Source organism: Spermophilus citellus (genome assembly GCF_964194105.1).
Source record: "Spermophilus citellus genome assembly, chromosome: 5".
Taxonomy (NCBI): Eukaryota; Metazoa; Chordata; class Mammalia; order Rodentia; family Sciuridae; genus Spermophilus; species Spermophilus citellus.
Genome location: NC_138186.1, coordinates 76,288,956 through 76,307,245, shown reverse-complemented (window position 1 = coordinate 76,307,245; position 18,290 = coordinate 76,288,956). Strand labels below are relative to the sequence as shown.

General features: G+C 32.4%; 1 protein-coding gene across 1 annotated transcript in view; it reads left to right on the top strand.

Moving 5' to 3' along the window:
• Nucleotides 1–18,290, top strand: part of EYS (eyes shut homolog) — a gene marked incomplete at its 5' end in the record, with an annotated part of 1,607,607 nt that overhangs the window by 792,172 nt on the left and 797,145 nt on the right. Inside the window, 1 exon segment of the mRNA XM_081294994.1 lies at nt 7,816–7,931. Coding sequence (XP_081151120.1) covers nt 7,816–7,931 — 116 coding nt within the window.

Genomic DNA, 18,290 nt, shown 5'->3' with positions numbered 1-18,290 from the left:
AATATTTGCATTCCCCTAAAGTTCATATGCTAAAACATAATCACCAATATGATACTATTAAGCGGTTGTGTTTGTGGGAGGTGATTAGGTAAAGAGAGTAGATCTCTCAGGAATGGAATTAGTGGTCTCATAAAAGAGTCCCCAGAGAGCTGGTAATCTCTCTCCACTATTCTAGGGCACATGCAGAAGGCATGGCCTAAGAATCATGAAGCAGGCTCCCTGGTCATTGAATTATCCAGCAATTTGATCTTGGAAACTACCTAGCCCCTAAAACAGAAAAATCGTTGTCTTTTGTTTATAAGCCATTTAGTCTATGGCATTTTGTTAAAGCATCCATAGTCTCTTTAACTATATAATGACATAAACATTTATCATTTTTTCCTCTTCCTTTTTTTTTTCTTTAAATGTTCATGTTTGTTGCTCTTTTCCTATTCTTCTGTCATTCATCTTCAACATTTAGGTACATCCACACAGAAATAATGTGGAATGACTGAACTTCCCTTAGCAACAAGTATTATATGTGGTGTGTATTTTTGGATATATAAAAATATCAATATTTTTATACTCTATAGAAGACTTCAGAATACCCCATGAGTCTGAGTTTAATATTGAGTCTACTGAGAGAAAAACATGCAGGTAGTCATGTGGGTATTAGTGCTTATAAGATTTATGTGAAGCTGTAGGAAATAGTGAGTATGTGTCAATGAATATCACCTGCATGAATTTTCCAAGTTTAGAAATCACTGAGAGCCCAGATCTGTTTACTTTCATACTCATTTCTGACTTATTACTGGTACCAGATTTTATCTGGTTACATAACACATCTAGAAATCAGTGCCCATGGAAGTTTGAAGTTGCCTCCTATACATAAAATTTTAACTTTTGAAATAAAAGAAGGAAAGATTAAATTTTCTGATACAAAGAATAAATGCCATTTCCATAGTTTGGTCTCTTTTAAGCAGATCACTATTTATCATAGTCTTAACATTTAAATTCCTATGACAGTTAACATAAGCAATGGAAATAATTCTCCAAAAGAAGTTGAGTGCAACCTCTACATAAATTGTAGTTTTTAACCCATCAATACATATAATTGATACTTTTATATGTTTCCATGTTCTTAAAGTTATTACCACTTCTAGATTAGTTTTTATGCTGTAAGTTAAAATCCTATTTCTTCTGGATTTACTTAGAAGCATGAAGCCATTTTTAAACTGTGCAGCATTCAAATGAAGCTTAAGCATTCCCCCTAGTTCCATCGTAGAAAGTAGAAGACCTAAAATGAGACCCTCCGAGGTTATTAGGTGTTAAAAGTTGCTGATCTTTTTGAATTAAGACAGATATTCACTACCTTTTGCAGGAGCAAAAAAACAAATGAAATAAACTCTTGGAAAGTGTTGTGCATCCTCCTGCAGACCACTGGGTCCCTGCTTCAAGTGGATGTCAGCAGCCATGACTCTTAAACATGCCAATTCATCCTCTCTCCCAAGTTCTGGGAAACAATCTTTATCCTATTGATCACCTTCCATCTTATCTATCTTTGTTTTCTCTGTCATAGTTGACTATATTATCAGGGCATATTTATTCCTATAACACAATGTACTCTCTGGTTACCTACCTATGTTTTTGACAAACACATAAAGTTGCATAAAAACAACCACAGTCAGTCAGTCAGTTACCACCATTTTCCCCAACTACACTCTTGTTCCCCTTTGAAGTCAAATTTTTCCTCACTCCCAACAGAAAATGTTTTTGACAGAATTACAACATTTTATTTTATATCTTTTAATTATAGCATTTTATCTCCTTACAAATTCTGTTATTGAGCACTTTTTTCCTTATATTTTGAATTTCAGACTTTGGGAGTCAAATTTGGGAAGACTTTGACATAGAAGTGCTTATAAAATAATAATAATTATGATAGCAATAACGGTATTGGTACACAGACAACATGCTATTCTTTATGCAAAAACTCCTCTGGTTTTTATAACAACCTTGAAAAGAATGTATCTCATTTTACCAGTCTCATTTTATCAATGAGGAAGCAGTCCTAGAGCCACTCAGTAATTTCTCAGAACATGTTAGTGGCAGAGCTAGATTCATAATCAGGAAGCCTAGCATTTATATACTTCTCATTTCTCCCAAAAATTGTTATGTTGCTGAATAACAACTCCCCATAAAGTCTCAGTTATGCAAGATGAATAAATTCTAGATATCTGCTGTACAGCAACCATGTATATAGTTAACAGCAACATATTGTACAGTTAAAAATTTGCTACAAGAATCAGCCTCATGTTTAGTGCTTTTCCTACAATCAAGAGTTCTAATTGACAACCATTTTAAAAGGAATCTTCTCCAATAAGATCCAACAGTGTGTTATGGTTTAGTCTGGATTCTAATAACTGTGAGAATTCTTCAAAAAGGTCTCACACCCAGATCTGTCAGATTCTCTTTTTAAAAGCTTTTATAATCAAAATCTTTCCACTGTTCTGTCAGAGAATTTGTATTTTCACAGATGTCATACAAAGACACAAAGTTTAATTCATTTGGTTGATGCTTATCTGCTTTTCCTTGTCATCCATGGAAAACACCAACCTTAAATAATATTCATGACTCTTTTTAGAGTCTTATCTTTTTCATGCCATTTTGCTAATCTTACATAGTGAGATGGAAGTCTACTTTGGCTAGGCATTCTTAGGTCTTTAAGTTAAGTACCATAAATCATTGCTATTTTCTATTTCTGTCAGTTGTGGAAATCTTCCTTAACTTTACGTCATGTCGCCAATTGCCAAAATTTATTCATATTCATCAAATATCTCTCTCTTCTTTCGTGGCAATAACCTTGAATGGTTCATTTATTGTGCCATAAGATTTATAATTTTATCTTTCTTCTCTCTTCCCTCTTTTAATCTAAACAGCTGTATGACTCCTGCAGTCCTGAAACATTCTGAACAGACCAAACTTTGAAAAAATAAATACTTGTTTTCTTAATGGATGTGTCTGTAGAACACACTAAAATTTAAATTGGATCTAAGTAGACTAAAAGGCATTCTAAATGTTATTTAGCTTTGTATTAACACATCCTAGTAGGAAAGTTGTACAATAATGGGTCCTCTGGGAGTTATAGCACAGACTGAAAAAAAAAAAGGAAATTATTTATGATGTTAGCCAGTGTTGCAAAGTCACTGACAGAGCCATGTTTATACCAGTCCTGATTCTCTAAGTAGGCAAACTATTTGCTTATGTCCCTTTCTCCCAGCCAGTAGGTACAATGTCTGACAAGTGGATTACAGGTTGGATTTCAGACCTCACTCTTCCCCTTTACATGAAATTTTCATGAAAAGACAACCTGAATAGCATTTAGGACAGTCCTGAATATACAGTTCATCTTGTATATATATAATGAACTGAATGGTTTATGAACTCATTTGTACTAAAGTATCAATACAGGGATTCAAGTTGCATTGACGTAAGCTGTGTTTTAGACTAAATGGTCCCATTGACATTGTTATATAATAACAATGCTTAACTTACACTCATAAGTTCAGCCAGAGCCATCTTACTGTGAGCAATATGAAAGTGATGAGGAACAGACTCTGTGCTGCAAATGTGATTGCTGCACCCATTGTTGTTCTGAATCCCTGGAGCAGTCATTGGGCCCAAATACGATTTATACCCAGGAGGGTGCAATGATGTCTGTAGTGATGATGTAGACTGCAGAAACACAGTGTGCCTTTAAAGCAGCATTATTCTTTTTGCAGCAGAAATGCTGCCTCGTCCTAATGGCAAGGAAACAGAAACATAGATCATGTCTGTTACCAGTGCTCACAATTACAAAGTTAGGAATGGGAATTCTGTGTTTAGAACAGAAGTCACACAGAACAATTTATCTTTTTAATCAAGGCCCATAAAAAGTTAAATAATCTTTGACATAAAGAAGAGTTTATAAGATTATATTTTCATGATGACTTAAATATAAAAATCAATTCTTCATATTCTAAAATTATACTAAAATAATTTTAATTTATGCTATCCAATTACTAGATAATATAATAAACAGTAAGAATTATTATAGGTTTATCACTTGGCACTGAGAAGGAGGCTGGAATTAAAAGAAAATATAAAATTCTTTGAAAGAGTGACTTTTAATTTCATTAACAAACTCAACCTAATATAACTGCTCTGGGGGGCTGGGGATGTGGCTCAAGTGGTAGCGCGCTCACCTGGCATGCGTGCGGCCCGGGTTCGATCCTCAGCACCACATACCAACAAAGATGTTGTGTCCACCGAAAACTAAAAAATAAATATTAAAAAAATTCTCTCTCTCTCTCTCTCTCTCTCTCACTCTCTCTTTAAAAAAAAAATAAATAACTGCTCTGGGATAACATAGAATGAAAGTATGTTTCCAGTTATTTATATAGATGTATTTAAAGTTTTTTTAATTGATAAACTTAAGTATCACTATAATATTTATCCTAATGTTCAATCTAAAGTCATGTTTATTTTTTACTTGAATTATTTGTCATTGTTCTAACAGGATTTATTTTCTAATTTGTGCAGATATTAGATTAATAATTTTAGTTTGTAGTCATCATGATTTGACCACTTTTTTTTTGGATTGCTAATGAAATATTTTATTTCTTTTTTTTAATTACCAAACTATTTTTTAATACTTGGTTTCCCTATTATGGTGACCATCAAACTTACATGAGGTTTAATGGACAATGTGTTTCTTCAGCTCTGTTTCACAATTTTAAATCTTGCCCAATGGATATCCATTGGTCTCATTTATATTCTCTTATTCTCTTTCCATTTCTCACCATCATGTCACCTCATGGCAGTATAAGTACCTATCTTTTTTCTTATTTCTTTATTTTTGCTGAGTATGACTGTTTTTCAGCATCCATCCTGTCTATTGTGGTTTCCTGTACTGCAGTGGCAAACAAGTTAAAAGCTACAATTTCTAGATACTCATGAAGCTGAGGTCGTGAATATAATTGAGTCTCAGTAATAATACATATATCTGGATTCTGAAGGCTCCTGTGGTTTCCGGTGGTAAAGAAGGTCATGTAGATATGTGGTTTTCTGCAGAAGATCTCACTGTCGGTTACTGACTTTATGTATATTAAAATGTAGCACAAGTACAAGTGGCAGCCAGACCAGGCAGTTGGTATTCTGTCATGAGCTCCAGAGCAGGCAGAGCAGCTGGGGTACTGTAGTGGACACTTCCCAGCAACATGGCTCACCTGGATTATACAGTGAGTTCTCCAACTCAACATTACTATTTGTCACCTCATCATTCTAGCTGAGGGGCAAAGTCCTCCCAGAAAGTCCTATCTGTCCTTGGAGTTACTTCTTAGCCCTTTCTTGTAATTATTTTGTAAGCATCTAATCTCATGAGAAGGCTCTCTTTGTTTAATTATGTAAAGGGACTTATACTTCTTGTGTTGCACCCTGATTTATTTATCTTCTAATCTAGTCTTGTCCTAGGAAGAATAGGAGTCTAAATTTAGTCAGAGAGAGTATGCAAACACAGGGGGCCTAATCATTATTAGGCCCCTCAGCCTACTCCTCCAGTTACTCTTCCTCTAGCTCACCCCAGCATTTGTTTTAGAGAAATTAAGTTGAAGTGTTCTCCTCTACTGAAATAGAGGAGAGTATCTAAGAGTATCAAAATACTCTTGATTAAAATATTTATTGTCTATTTAATTGGTCCAGTACATTTTATTTATTTATTTAGTTAGTTAGTTAGTTAGTTGTAGATGGACACAGTATCTTTATTTTTATTAGTTTATTTATTTATTTTTTAAGTGATGCTGAGGATCGGATTTAGGGCCATAAGCTTGCTAGGGCTCTATCACTGAGCTACAACTCCAGCTCAATCTTTTTTTTTTCTTTTTATTGTTGGTTGTTCAAAACATTACATAGTTCTTGATATATCATATTTCACACTTTGATTCAAGTGGGTTATGAACTCCCATTTTTACCCCATATACAGATTGCAGAATCACACTGTCCTCATAATTTAAAACTTTGCCATGTCTGTCCTGGTATTAAAAGCAAGAGGAAATTTATAATATCTTAATTGTTTAAAATATCATGAAACATCCTAATCAATAAGAATACATATGTCCTTACATAAAATATATAATAAGCAAATCATATTTACATCAAGAAATATGATGTTACCAATAATTCTAGCCTCCTCTATATGCCTCTAAGAGCATATTTCTTTCCCTTCAACCTGAAGTAACTATTCTAAATTTTATATTCAAAATTCTATTCATATTTCTTAGGTGTTTCTAAGTAATGTTACTAAGTTTTCCATGTATGTATTGTATTGTATTGTATTTGTATGTGTTCAACTTTCGTAAAAACTATTTTTAGGATGCAAGTATTTTTAATGAATATGTGTTATGCTCAACTAAGTTTGAGAGATTCAAAGATGTGAATATTGTGAATGACTGGTCATAAAAACTTTTTACAGTAGTTGCAAAAGTGTTTTTTTTTTTCTTTCTTTCTTTCTTATTTTTTTTTCTGTACCGTCTTTTGTAACTTCCAGAGTGGAGATCCCCATGGAATCATCTAAGCACATGAAAGAGCATTGCAAAGTGGAAAGAATCTTAGACAAAGATTTGATACACTTAGCCTTCTAGCAGATATACCTAAGTTTGATCTGGACATTACTAAGTACTTAAAAGTGGTCCTCATTTTATAAAGTAGCATTATATTAAATATTTTCTAATTTCTCTAGAATACTATATTTAATTTTCTCCTATAATTTTTCAGGAAGAACAATAATGTTACGTTCTTAAGTAGGAACAACAGTAATATTTCACATTTCTCAGTAGCTGCTTTTCAAGTTAAATGCTTGGGTAATACATAGAAAAATAAAGAAAGGTTAAAACGTTGCAATTATAGCTGGCATAGTTATTCAGCTACCAGCCAGCAGCCAGCACTGGGAACTTTTTCTGAAGACATGTTGTACCCATGTAGAATGAGATAGTTAGATTAATATGATGCTGTAGCTGACCTGGTAAATTTACTAAGATAATTACAAATAATTTCCTGACATGAAAGAATCAATGGTTTGAAAAATGTACCTCATATGTACCTAGGAGACCACAGCTGCTGACATATTATGTTGTGGAGGGCTTAGCAATGTTAACTCCAGCTTAATGATGAAGATGATGCAATACTAGGAAGAAAACAAATAAAATGCACATGAAAACAGTGTTTTGTTATGGGAAATCAGATAACCTTTTTTAAAAAGAATTTTTACACTCAATGCTCAGCTGAGCATAGGCAAAATATTTATATTCCATAGAATGATATCTTGATAATATTAATATAAAATATTACAAGTATTATAAAAAACATTGCATATCTAGATATTGATAGTGTTGCTTTCCTTCAGTTTAAAATTCATATTAAATGGAATCATAGACTATGTTTATTCCATTGCCTTCTATCTATTTTATACAAGGTAAAATAAATGAAGACATCTGAAGATATAATGTTGAATGGCAACAGGAATAAATTCTGGAACTTTATTTTGACATGTATTTGCTTCCATTCTTACATAATATGTGATTTTAGAGCAAACTATTTAACTTCTCACAGTTAAATTTTCTCATGTATTAGAGATACTGATTGCAACTACCTGCCTGATAAAATGATCATGAAGATGAACTGACATAAATTGTATAAAATACTTAGTCCAGTTTCACAAATAGTAAATACCAACACATATAAGCTGTCACCATTATTATTATTGTTGAAAACTAAATGTCTGTTTGGGGTTTTATTTAACAGGATGGTCTGGACGTCACTGTGAGAAGGAACTTGAGTACATTCCCCACTCATGTACTCCCAGAATGTGCATGGAAAATGAACCTGGCACCACTTGTTTCTGCATTCCCGGATCTGTGGTAAAGTTTATTTATCAAAGATTGTTGTTATGATAATTGTTTTTTTCATTGTATTTGAAATGCAGGAAATAATAGAGTAAAATGTGATGAAAATGGGCCTTGTAAAAGTCTCCCCAGTGCCTCTCTCCTCCTCTGAACACACTGCACTTTACTCTGCTTTCTCCCTACCCTTCTTATTATCCATCACTTGTACCATCAGCCCTTCCTTTCAGGAGAAAAGCATTCTAATAAATTGATCCATACCAAGGTACAAGTCATGTAATGCATTGTCCTTTAATGTTTAATGCATTTGGAAGGAGGATGCCAGTAGAGGAATTGCTTAATACTGTCAGAGTCTTGGCAGAATTCCTGTCTTGCCCAAGGACACAGCACTACTTCCAGGGTGGGCTCAGAGTATTGTATGTTCAAGGAGGATGAATCTGCTTCCTCAGCAAATTGAACTAGTCTGAACTCCATTAACACTAAAATGGACTTCCCTTTCTTAAAAAAAATGTCTCTATTAAAATACAGCTTTAGACCACAATACTTTATTAAAACTGACCACAGCACATTAATATAGTTAGGGAACAGCATTTGACAAAACTATATCAGGTATTGTAATGACTATTTAGATACCAAATGTATTAATATCATTGATAAATTGACTAGTCTTAACTAAGAATAAGGTAAAATAATTAGAGGAGGTTGTATTCAGGTAACCTGCTCCAAGATTAAGGAATAAGACTTCAAGAGAATGTGAGGCTTGGTTGGTGTCTAAAGAAGATGCAAAGATCCTATGGAGCTAGAGATTGCTTTCCAGAACCGAAAGGTCAGACAAGAAAGAACATCATAAGTCTTTGGAGATCGTTAAGGCATTAACAGAAAATGTCCAATAACTGTCACCAAAAGAATTTGAGAAAGCAATTATAGAAAATCAAAAATTGTAAATCATCTTGTATATTTACTCTTGTACATCAGCCAATACAGTATAACATAACATCTATGTAAATGACATTAAATGTTTTAAATTATGAGGAGACCCAAGCATTACATTTGTAATTTAACAAGAAACACCAAGATAATACAAAGCATTAAAACTTTTGCCTAAACAATTCATAGTAATTATCTTGTTAAGTCCTTTTATGTTAACCTAAACTTGCCTCCAATATTCTCCTTTGCATAGACCTTTAGAAAAATGTCTCTTTCATATTCCTTTTATTTACACTATTTTAAGCTCTCACTAATTACATTGTTATATAAAATGTTAATTCAACTACATGTTTATTAGATTATAGAAGATTAATATGACTACAATTTTTTGTTTGTTTTATCATGAAGAATAATGGGAACTGAACAGCCCCTGTTGGTTGGGGGGGTTGAAAGCTATTTTTTTTCCTTTATTTCAAAGAATTAATTTTTGGTAGATAACATTAAAAACATGAACTTTCTGCTTTATCTTCATGTTTAAAGCTATGACAATTGCTGACAAGCTGATAATTAGTTTGGATTATTCATTTTAGCAGATCCAATTGCAAAAATGTATCAAAATAAGGTGAAAGTAGTTACATTATTCTGAAATTCAAAGGCTCTGTATAAAACTTTAAGTGACAGAATACAATTTATTGGATGCCCTTGACGTGCTAAAAAATTCAAGACAAATGATCTTCTTCTTTTTAATTTGATCAGAACTGCTCATTTCCTCCATAAATGAATTTCCACCGAACAAGATTGATCCATACATTAACCCACGACTGTCAAGGGGTCAGGCTTATTGTATTTTGCAATTGACAACAGTCAATAAAAAGGTTGATTACATTCTATAAACTAAAACAGAGATTTTTATGTACTCTGGAAATTGTATTTATATTAAACACAGTGGATAAAAAAGAAACTATTTTTCTGAATGAGAAGAAACTGCTCCGAGTTCTCCAGCAGTACAATATATTTGTAGTACTTGGTTTTAAGTGTCATCCTCAAAGTATGAACCCACAAAGGAAGACACAGGATACCAAGACTGTCTAATATTTGACTGTAGTTTAGGTGTTTATTTCCTCATGATATAAAGTCATCAACATTGTCCACAAGTGTAAGCTAAGTATTTACTGTGTTCAAGATGTCATGGCTCATACTATTAACGAAGTTTATTCTCCTGATAGAGTAAATGAGCAATGATACAATTCTTAGCAAAGACCTAATTCAATTTTTAAGGAAAGAGGTGTTTTATTGCTTTAGACATTTATTTACATTTGGATTCAAATTTTTGACATGTTAGATCAGTCAAACACATTCTTTGGACAATCATGACAGCAAAGTAGTTGAAAATCTTATAGAGAATTACAGAAACATACACTGTTCTTACATTCATATTAGGAAAAGAGGACAGGATCACATCTTATGAATTCATTAAAAAATCAGCAAACTTTCTTTTCTTGAGCCAAAATTTGATAGTTTGCCTAAATATATATTGAACACTATCTTGTGTAGTTCCCTCCAAAAATATAAAAATTAATTAATTTTGACCTCTTACCCAATGGCCATTGACATATATGTGGCAAATGAGCATGCAGAGGATAATAATGAAGTCAGCCATGGGCTCAACTTCAGGATGAGGAAAATAAAGGAAATAACTAGGACACTGTTTGTGTTAATAATACTGAAAAATTATAAGGCAATTGGCAAACACTGTAAAAACTAATCATTAGGAGAGCTTTCTCAAGGGACAAAATAGTACAACTTTCTCTCCTGGAGCCTAGATAGGCACTTCTGAAAGTGATAGCCTTTAATCTGAACCTCGTACAGGAAGCCCACCCTGTTTTTGAGGGATTGCTCAAAATTGCTAATGAGACTAAATATCCAGTAGACATTAGAAAAAAGTGTTCTATCTGCTCCTCAAGACAGTAACACCACAAATAACAGAAATGTTTGGAACAGCAACTTAATATTTTATAACTCAAAGGATATGATGAATTTTGAGGAGAAGAAGAAAGTGCAAACTGGAATGAAGACATATTTTAACTGTGCAAAGAGGAATTAATTTGCATTAAATACCTATAATGGAAAATGTAGTTTAATATTTTTAGAAGTAGATTATTTTACATAACAAAGTATCCTATATTTTCTATAAATAGACACGGTCCGGCTGTTATCTATAATCTAAATAATTTAGAACACTGTTTTTATTGGTAGATGGAGCATAGTAGAATTAGAGTTATCCAGAAGATCTAAGTAAGTATTCAGGGTGATGATCATCCATCTTTCATATTTATATATCTGTTTTATTTACTTGTTAACATATATCAACTTAAAGATGAATAGAATTTACATCTTAGACCTTAATTAAACATAATGATCTCTGAAGCTTAGTTTCCTAATGTATGGGAAGAGAACATGGATGAAAGAAAGCTCAGCCACAAGTGAAATACCAAAATTAATCCTTTGGAGAATTGGGTGTAGAATTTTAAGTGCTCAAACTTATAAATCAGTGTTATTTTTTCATATCATTCGTCATTCATTTATTATTGTGATTTCTACATAAAATATTGGTAGAAGTAAGAATAGAAAATACTATTGAATGACTCCTAAAAAATAAAACATAATTGGATTATTTATTTTCTTGATATTATTTTTTTCTCCCTGTGATGGTGATCAAATTGATGGCCTCACACATGCTAGGCAAATCTTCTTTCAATGAGCTACATCCTCAGTCATTTTATTGTGGTTCCTTCATCCAATTAAAAATGGATAAATATATGAATTAACATTTCTCAAACTAATAAAGTTAAAATTTCTAACAAATTTATTAAAGAAAAAAATTCACCATCTTTAGCTGTTGGGTATATATATGCAAATCAAACTACAATGAGATGTCATCTTTCCACAATTAGAATGGCCACTACCAAAAAGACAATAAATGCTAGGAAGGAGCTGGAGGAACAAAATTCTTATATATTTTTGATGATAATAGTAAATTAGAATAGCCATTGTGAAGAACATTATTCAGGTTCCCCCAAAAAACTAAAAATAGATCTCTTATATAATCTAGATATTCTGCTTCTGGATAAGTATCCAAAGGAAATGATTTCAGCATATCAAATCAATACTTGCCCAACCATATTTATTGCTATACTTTTCCTAATAGCTATGATATGGATTCAGCCTCACTGTCCTTTAATGGATGAATGAATAATGGAATGTATACACACTGTGTACACAATTGCATTTTATTAATTCATAAAAAGAATGGTGTCCTATTATTTATAGCAAAATTGGATGGAACTGGAACAGGAGGGCATTGTTTTAAGTCAAATAAGTCAGATAAAAAATTAATACTAAATTTTCTTTTTCATAGGTGGATGGCAAAAAAGAGTTGATTTATTTATATATTAGTGATTACTAGAAGTTGAGAAGGATGATGGAAAGTATAGAATGAGGTTGGAAAACAAATACTAGAATGTAGTTAAGTGCTGTTAGAAGTAAAAAGTTCAAGTTTTCTACAGCACAGTATAGAACTATATAGTTCACAGTAGCCTAATATGTATATTTAATTATGTAGGATTGGAGACTGAACCCAGGGCCTCATGCATGTTAGGCAACTGTTCTACCATTGAGCAATACTCTCAGCCTTATATAATACTCCCTATTATATAATTTATATCTAGCAAGAAGAGATGAGGTCAAATCTCAAAACATAAAATAATAATAAAGAGATGTTTTTAATCAGGGTTATTTACCCTGATTTGATTGGTATACACTGAATGCATGTATTGAAGTTCCATGATGTACCCCATAAATATGTATAATTAAAGTAATAATATTTGATAAAAATTAAAATACAAGCATAGACTGGATTTCAAAATCCTTTTCAAAGTCTCACAACTTTGTCTTGGTCAACAAGACTTTGCACAATTAGGCCTGATAGCTTCTCTAGCCTTACCTCTTGATGATCTCTTCCTAGCTCTGTATAGTAAAAGGCAACAATTGACCTTTGTACTGATTCCATAATTTACCTTTTACATAATATTGTAGAGTTAAAGTCATATAGTATGTAGACTTTTCAAGCTAGTTTCTTTCCCTTTGTGATATGAATTTGAAGTATTTCAATATATTTTTTATTGTTTGAAAGTTCATTTTTTAAGACTAAGTAATATTAATTGTTTGGTTATACTAAAGTTTATTTATTTATTCACCTACTGAAGTACATCTTAGTTGTTTCCAAATTTTGGCAGTTGTAAGTAAAATTGCTATAACCATACACATATAAGTGTTTTGTTTTGTTACTGGGGATTGAACCCAAGGATGCTTAACCACTGAGCCACATCTCTATCCCTTTTTATATTTTATTCAGAGACAGGGTCTCAATGAGCTCCTTAGAGCCTCAGTAGTTGCTGAGGCTGGCTTTGAACTGGCGATCCTCCTGCCTCAGTCTCCTAAGCCACTGGGGTTAGAGGTATATGCAACCATGCCCAGTCCATGTACAGGTACTTGCATGAACATAATTTTTAGTTTACTTGGGTCTATACTATGCAGCATAATTTTCTGAGTTATACAATAAAAGTATTTAACATTTTCACAGGAAATTTAGTAGTATATTATTATTTGTATGCAATGTTATACACCATTAAAATATAACGCATCCATTCTACAATAATAGAGTGATTTAAGATATCATTTGAATCATAAGATACCATTAAAATTATTTATCCTTTATACAACATTGACTATCTTACTGGCTGTTTTGAATGAGTTACCTCACATAATGTATAAAATGTCTAATCTCAACAATAAAAACTATAAAACATTCATGAAATAAATTGGATAGCACAAAATGGAAAGACATCCTGTGTTCATTGATTTGACAAATTGATATTGTTAAAGTGACTGTATTACCTAAAGTGACCACAGATTCAATGCAGTTCCTATAAAAATAGCAAGGAGACTCTCTACAGAACTGGGAAAATATCCTAAACTTTGCAGGTAAGTGCAAAAATTTTCATATAGCAAAAGCTATATTAAGCAAAAAGGCAAGACAAGAGGCCTTATATGACCTGATTTTAAAATACAATACAAAGAGGTAGTAACTAAAACAAAATATAGCATAACCACATAAGCTAGTGAAATAGACTAGATTTTAGAAGTTAACCCATCCATCTGAATTTGGGCAAAGGGACAAAGTCATTCAAATCAGCAGATTATATGAGTTAAAAATTTTAAAAATAAAATTTATTTTATGTATAAGAACAAAGAAGTATGCATTTGATTGGGTACCATGTGAGGTTCTGATATATATATATACATCAAGGTTCTGATATATACATATATCACCTCAAGGTGATGGTATAAGAAGTCAGGCCTTGGGGGAGGTGATTTGGTCATGAGGATGTAGCTCTCAATGGTTAACAAGAGACAACAGAGAGCTAGCTGGTCCTTTCCACCATGAGAGAGCATAGCTCAACGGCACCATCTATGAGAAATCAGGCTCTTACCAGACAGTAAATCTGTCAGCACCTTCATTTTGGACTACCCAGTTTCCAGAACTGTGAAAACTAAATTTCTATTGTATATTAACCACTCAGTTTATGACATTTTGTTTCAGTAGGCTGAACACACTAAGCCAAAGTTCTTAAAAATTTCTCATATTTTTTATACTAAAATTTCTTATTCTACATGATCTTTCACTATAACAAATAAAACAATTCATTTCATATTTGCCATTTTATAGTATAAATAATTAAATGCTGGCTAGGAAGTCAGAGGAAATATAATAACTTGAATCTACTGCATTTCTTTGATGATGTAAACCAATGTTTGCTTCTCTGTTCTTTCTGGCATTGCTGTGAGAAACAGCAGGATTTCAGTGCTTCCCTTGTGGCCTTGGTGTCCTTTTTTATTCATATTCAATCCACCTGCTTTAACATCTCCCCCTTTAATTAAAAATAAATGAAACACAGAAAAGAGTCAATGGGTAAGGAGGAAAAGACCTGTTGATTATTGCTCTCCGTGTCACTCAGGGGTACATATCTACAGCCTAGCATATTTTGCTTGCTGTATTTGGTTTATTTTTAGTGATAGATTGTATCCTTGTGCCATCATTCTTTGTTTGGTTTTGCCTTATTTTGTGTAACTGTTTTCATTTCGATTCCTCTTGCATTTCCCATGAGAGGGGAGGGTTGGGAGCTTGAAGATCAGCTTCAAAAACAACTTAACTGTAAGCCTAGCCCACTTCAATCTGAAGGAAGAAAGATAAATGTATTGTGACAATATGTTATGGAATTTGAAATAGGCTTAATCGTGTTCAGAAGACATCCTGCTTAATATTTTAAGATAAGAATGCAAATTATATGTCTTAAATGATATACTAGCTAAAGGAAAGTGTAAAATATTGGTGTATTAATGAATCATTGGTATGTGTCTGTCACACAACTGTAGTAGAGTACACCAGCCCATGGGAGAGATTGATAAATAAATAATATAATATAGGAACTACTGTGTTTTTATAAAGATGTATACATATATACAAGCCACAATGGTTGCCAAAATAAGGGCAGGGAGCCCAATCTGATTTGCTTAAATTGGCTCAAGATGTAGTGTCAATAGGAGAGTAAGCCTGAATGACAAGTTTGGCTGGTATATTTGGATACATGTAGACATTGCCCCTGGGAGAACAGGTAGGGAAGATGGCAAGTTATTTACAAGTAATGTGCATAAAAGAATATGAGGCATGTATGTATGTATTTATTTATTTATTTATTTATTTATTTATTTATTTATTTATATACTGTGGATTGAACTCAGGGGCACTTGACTATTAAGCCACATCCCTAGCCCTATTTTGTATATTATTTATAGACAGAGTCTCACTGAGTTGCTTAGCACCTCACCATTCCTGAGGCTGACTTTGAACTCATTTGAAAAGTCTTTTCAAATCTTTTAAAAAACACCTTTTATTACCAGATATTTTTTAGCATTTAATAAGTGTATATTATTGAGCTTAGGTAAAAATATCTACTTAAGATATTATTTATAAACTAAAGGAGTAGAACTCATGACTATTAAAACACAGATAGAATCAACTAAAATACAGAATAGGAAAAAATGCCATAAAATGTAAACAAATAAGAACAAGGATTCAGAATGAAGACATTATTTCCATTACAGGAATTTAAAAAATGATTCATGAAATAAATGTCTTTTCTTATGAGCTCTCAGATGAACACTATGTAACTGAGGCAAGCTTCCCTAGATGGGATAGATAGTTAGTAGTAAGAAAAAAACAGAATTTTAACTTTCTACTCACCAGTTACTAAACAAAAGTTGGGGAATACTGAGTGTTCACATCATGTGTCATAAACCTGCCTATAGTGTCCATTAGTTTCATCTATTCTTTTTGAAACAGTAGAGTTGAGAGCATTTGACTTTTGAGTGGCTCTTGTACACATTCAGAACTCTGTGTCAGGTACCAACTGATGATTTATAGACAGTGGTCTCAGAAAATTTGTTATTTGGTTTCAGTGAAATGGGAAGTCAGAAAACACAACTTAGAGAATTCTATTGATATTTGAACCTTAGAAATACACTTCTATTAGCCACACTGATATTTTTCACCTAAAGTGATTGTAAGAATTATAAATTCTCTTACAATGAACAGACTGTCAATACTATATTGAGTTAAATAAAATAAAAGTATTTGAATTTAAGTTCCAAACAGTGATATTTCCAGAATGAACTATGACACAGTCAAGCATGTAACTCTGAAATTCAAAATATTTATGATTTTAAAGCCCATTGTCTGTATGTGTAAAGTGTTAAAAAAAGACAATTATAAGAAGATCAGTTATTTTGGGTCTTTTATTAGGATTACAGAGACGAAGAATAATTTGTATGTGCTTGAATTTAATCACTGCAGAAAATTTAAATAATAAATGGATATAATCTTATCCTCTTTTAATTTAGATGTAAACTACTAATATGTATTTTCCATCAAAGTAATATTTATTGACAAATAGTCAATTCTGATTTCTATAAAGTTGTTTCATTTTTACTGGGACTTTTAGTTCTCTTTTTATATGTCAGGAAACCATAAAAGTATACAGAGTACATTTATCATGAAGGCAATACTAATCCAATCCACTATCCAAAAGATAAGTCCAAAAAATGGGGAAAAATAAATATCTTTATTAGACTTATACTAAAATATATTATTTATGTGCACATGTTCCTGAATATTTTGTATGGATATCTCATTTTCATATGCACAGTTATTATATGATTGTATCTTTTATTAGCAGTTTAAATTTGATTCTTGATTTATGGGCCCACTGAGCTCTATCTACAAGCTTATTCTGTAGGTCTGCTGTAAATTTCTATGGAAACCAAGAATAGTAGGATCTGTCTGAAGACTTCAGTTCAACATTTCTCACACACTGAGCTAGACACTGAAGGACTGGTTTTGCTATTAAAAAGCTATAGACTACTGGGAGTGTAAAATGTATGAGGCAACAATCACAATATGCTAGATAATGACAGTGGTTAAGATCTTCACAGTATTCTATGAAACCACAGCGGTGATACCATAAAAACCAGACACCATTGAAGATTTCCAGGGATTTGCTGGACTGAATAAAAAAAACTGAGTACCAAGACTACTGAGGTTTTATAAGAAATAAATGGCACTAATGGAATTTTAGAAAGGAGAAAAACATATTCGAAGTGGGAATTAACATAGCATTTGTGAAAACGTGGTAAAAGTAATGAAAAATAGCAAGTAGGTTTATATATTAGATTAAATAGGTTTGCTTTTTCCTTTGAAGTATGGTAAACTACTGATGATTTTTTAAGATGGGGAATGACCTGGTCAGTCTTTCATTTTGAAAGACAACTCTGGCACATACTCTATACTTAGCAAATATGCTTTTGAGGCCTTGAGTCTAAAACAATGTCTCAACCTCTCACCTCAACAACTTTCTGCAATAATATCTGTTGCCTGAGCATCTGTCTCTAGCATTAACCTTGACTTCTCCCTGAGCTGTGCTTTCCATCCCCTTTCTTATTGCATCTTCCTCTGGCCAGATAGGAAAAAAATAGCCCGAATCAGTACAATCCTTAAGATATTTATCTCTGCATTCATTAGTTTTCTGGAACTTGTTCTTGCAAATTAAAACTGTTTAGCAAAGCAATGCTTCTGTGCTTTCAGAAGCATCCCAACTGATATAAATACCTTGGAGATCTAATAGCCAAATCCAATGAGAAAAAAAAAAAAAACACAAAATTATACTCCAAGACAAAAGTAACCTCAAAAATTATATTTTTCTCGAGTAATTTTCATATTTCCAAGTTTTATTTGCTTTACTAATAAAAATAATCTTGATTTTTCTCTGCTTCTCT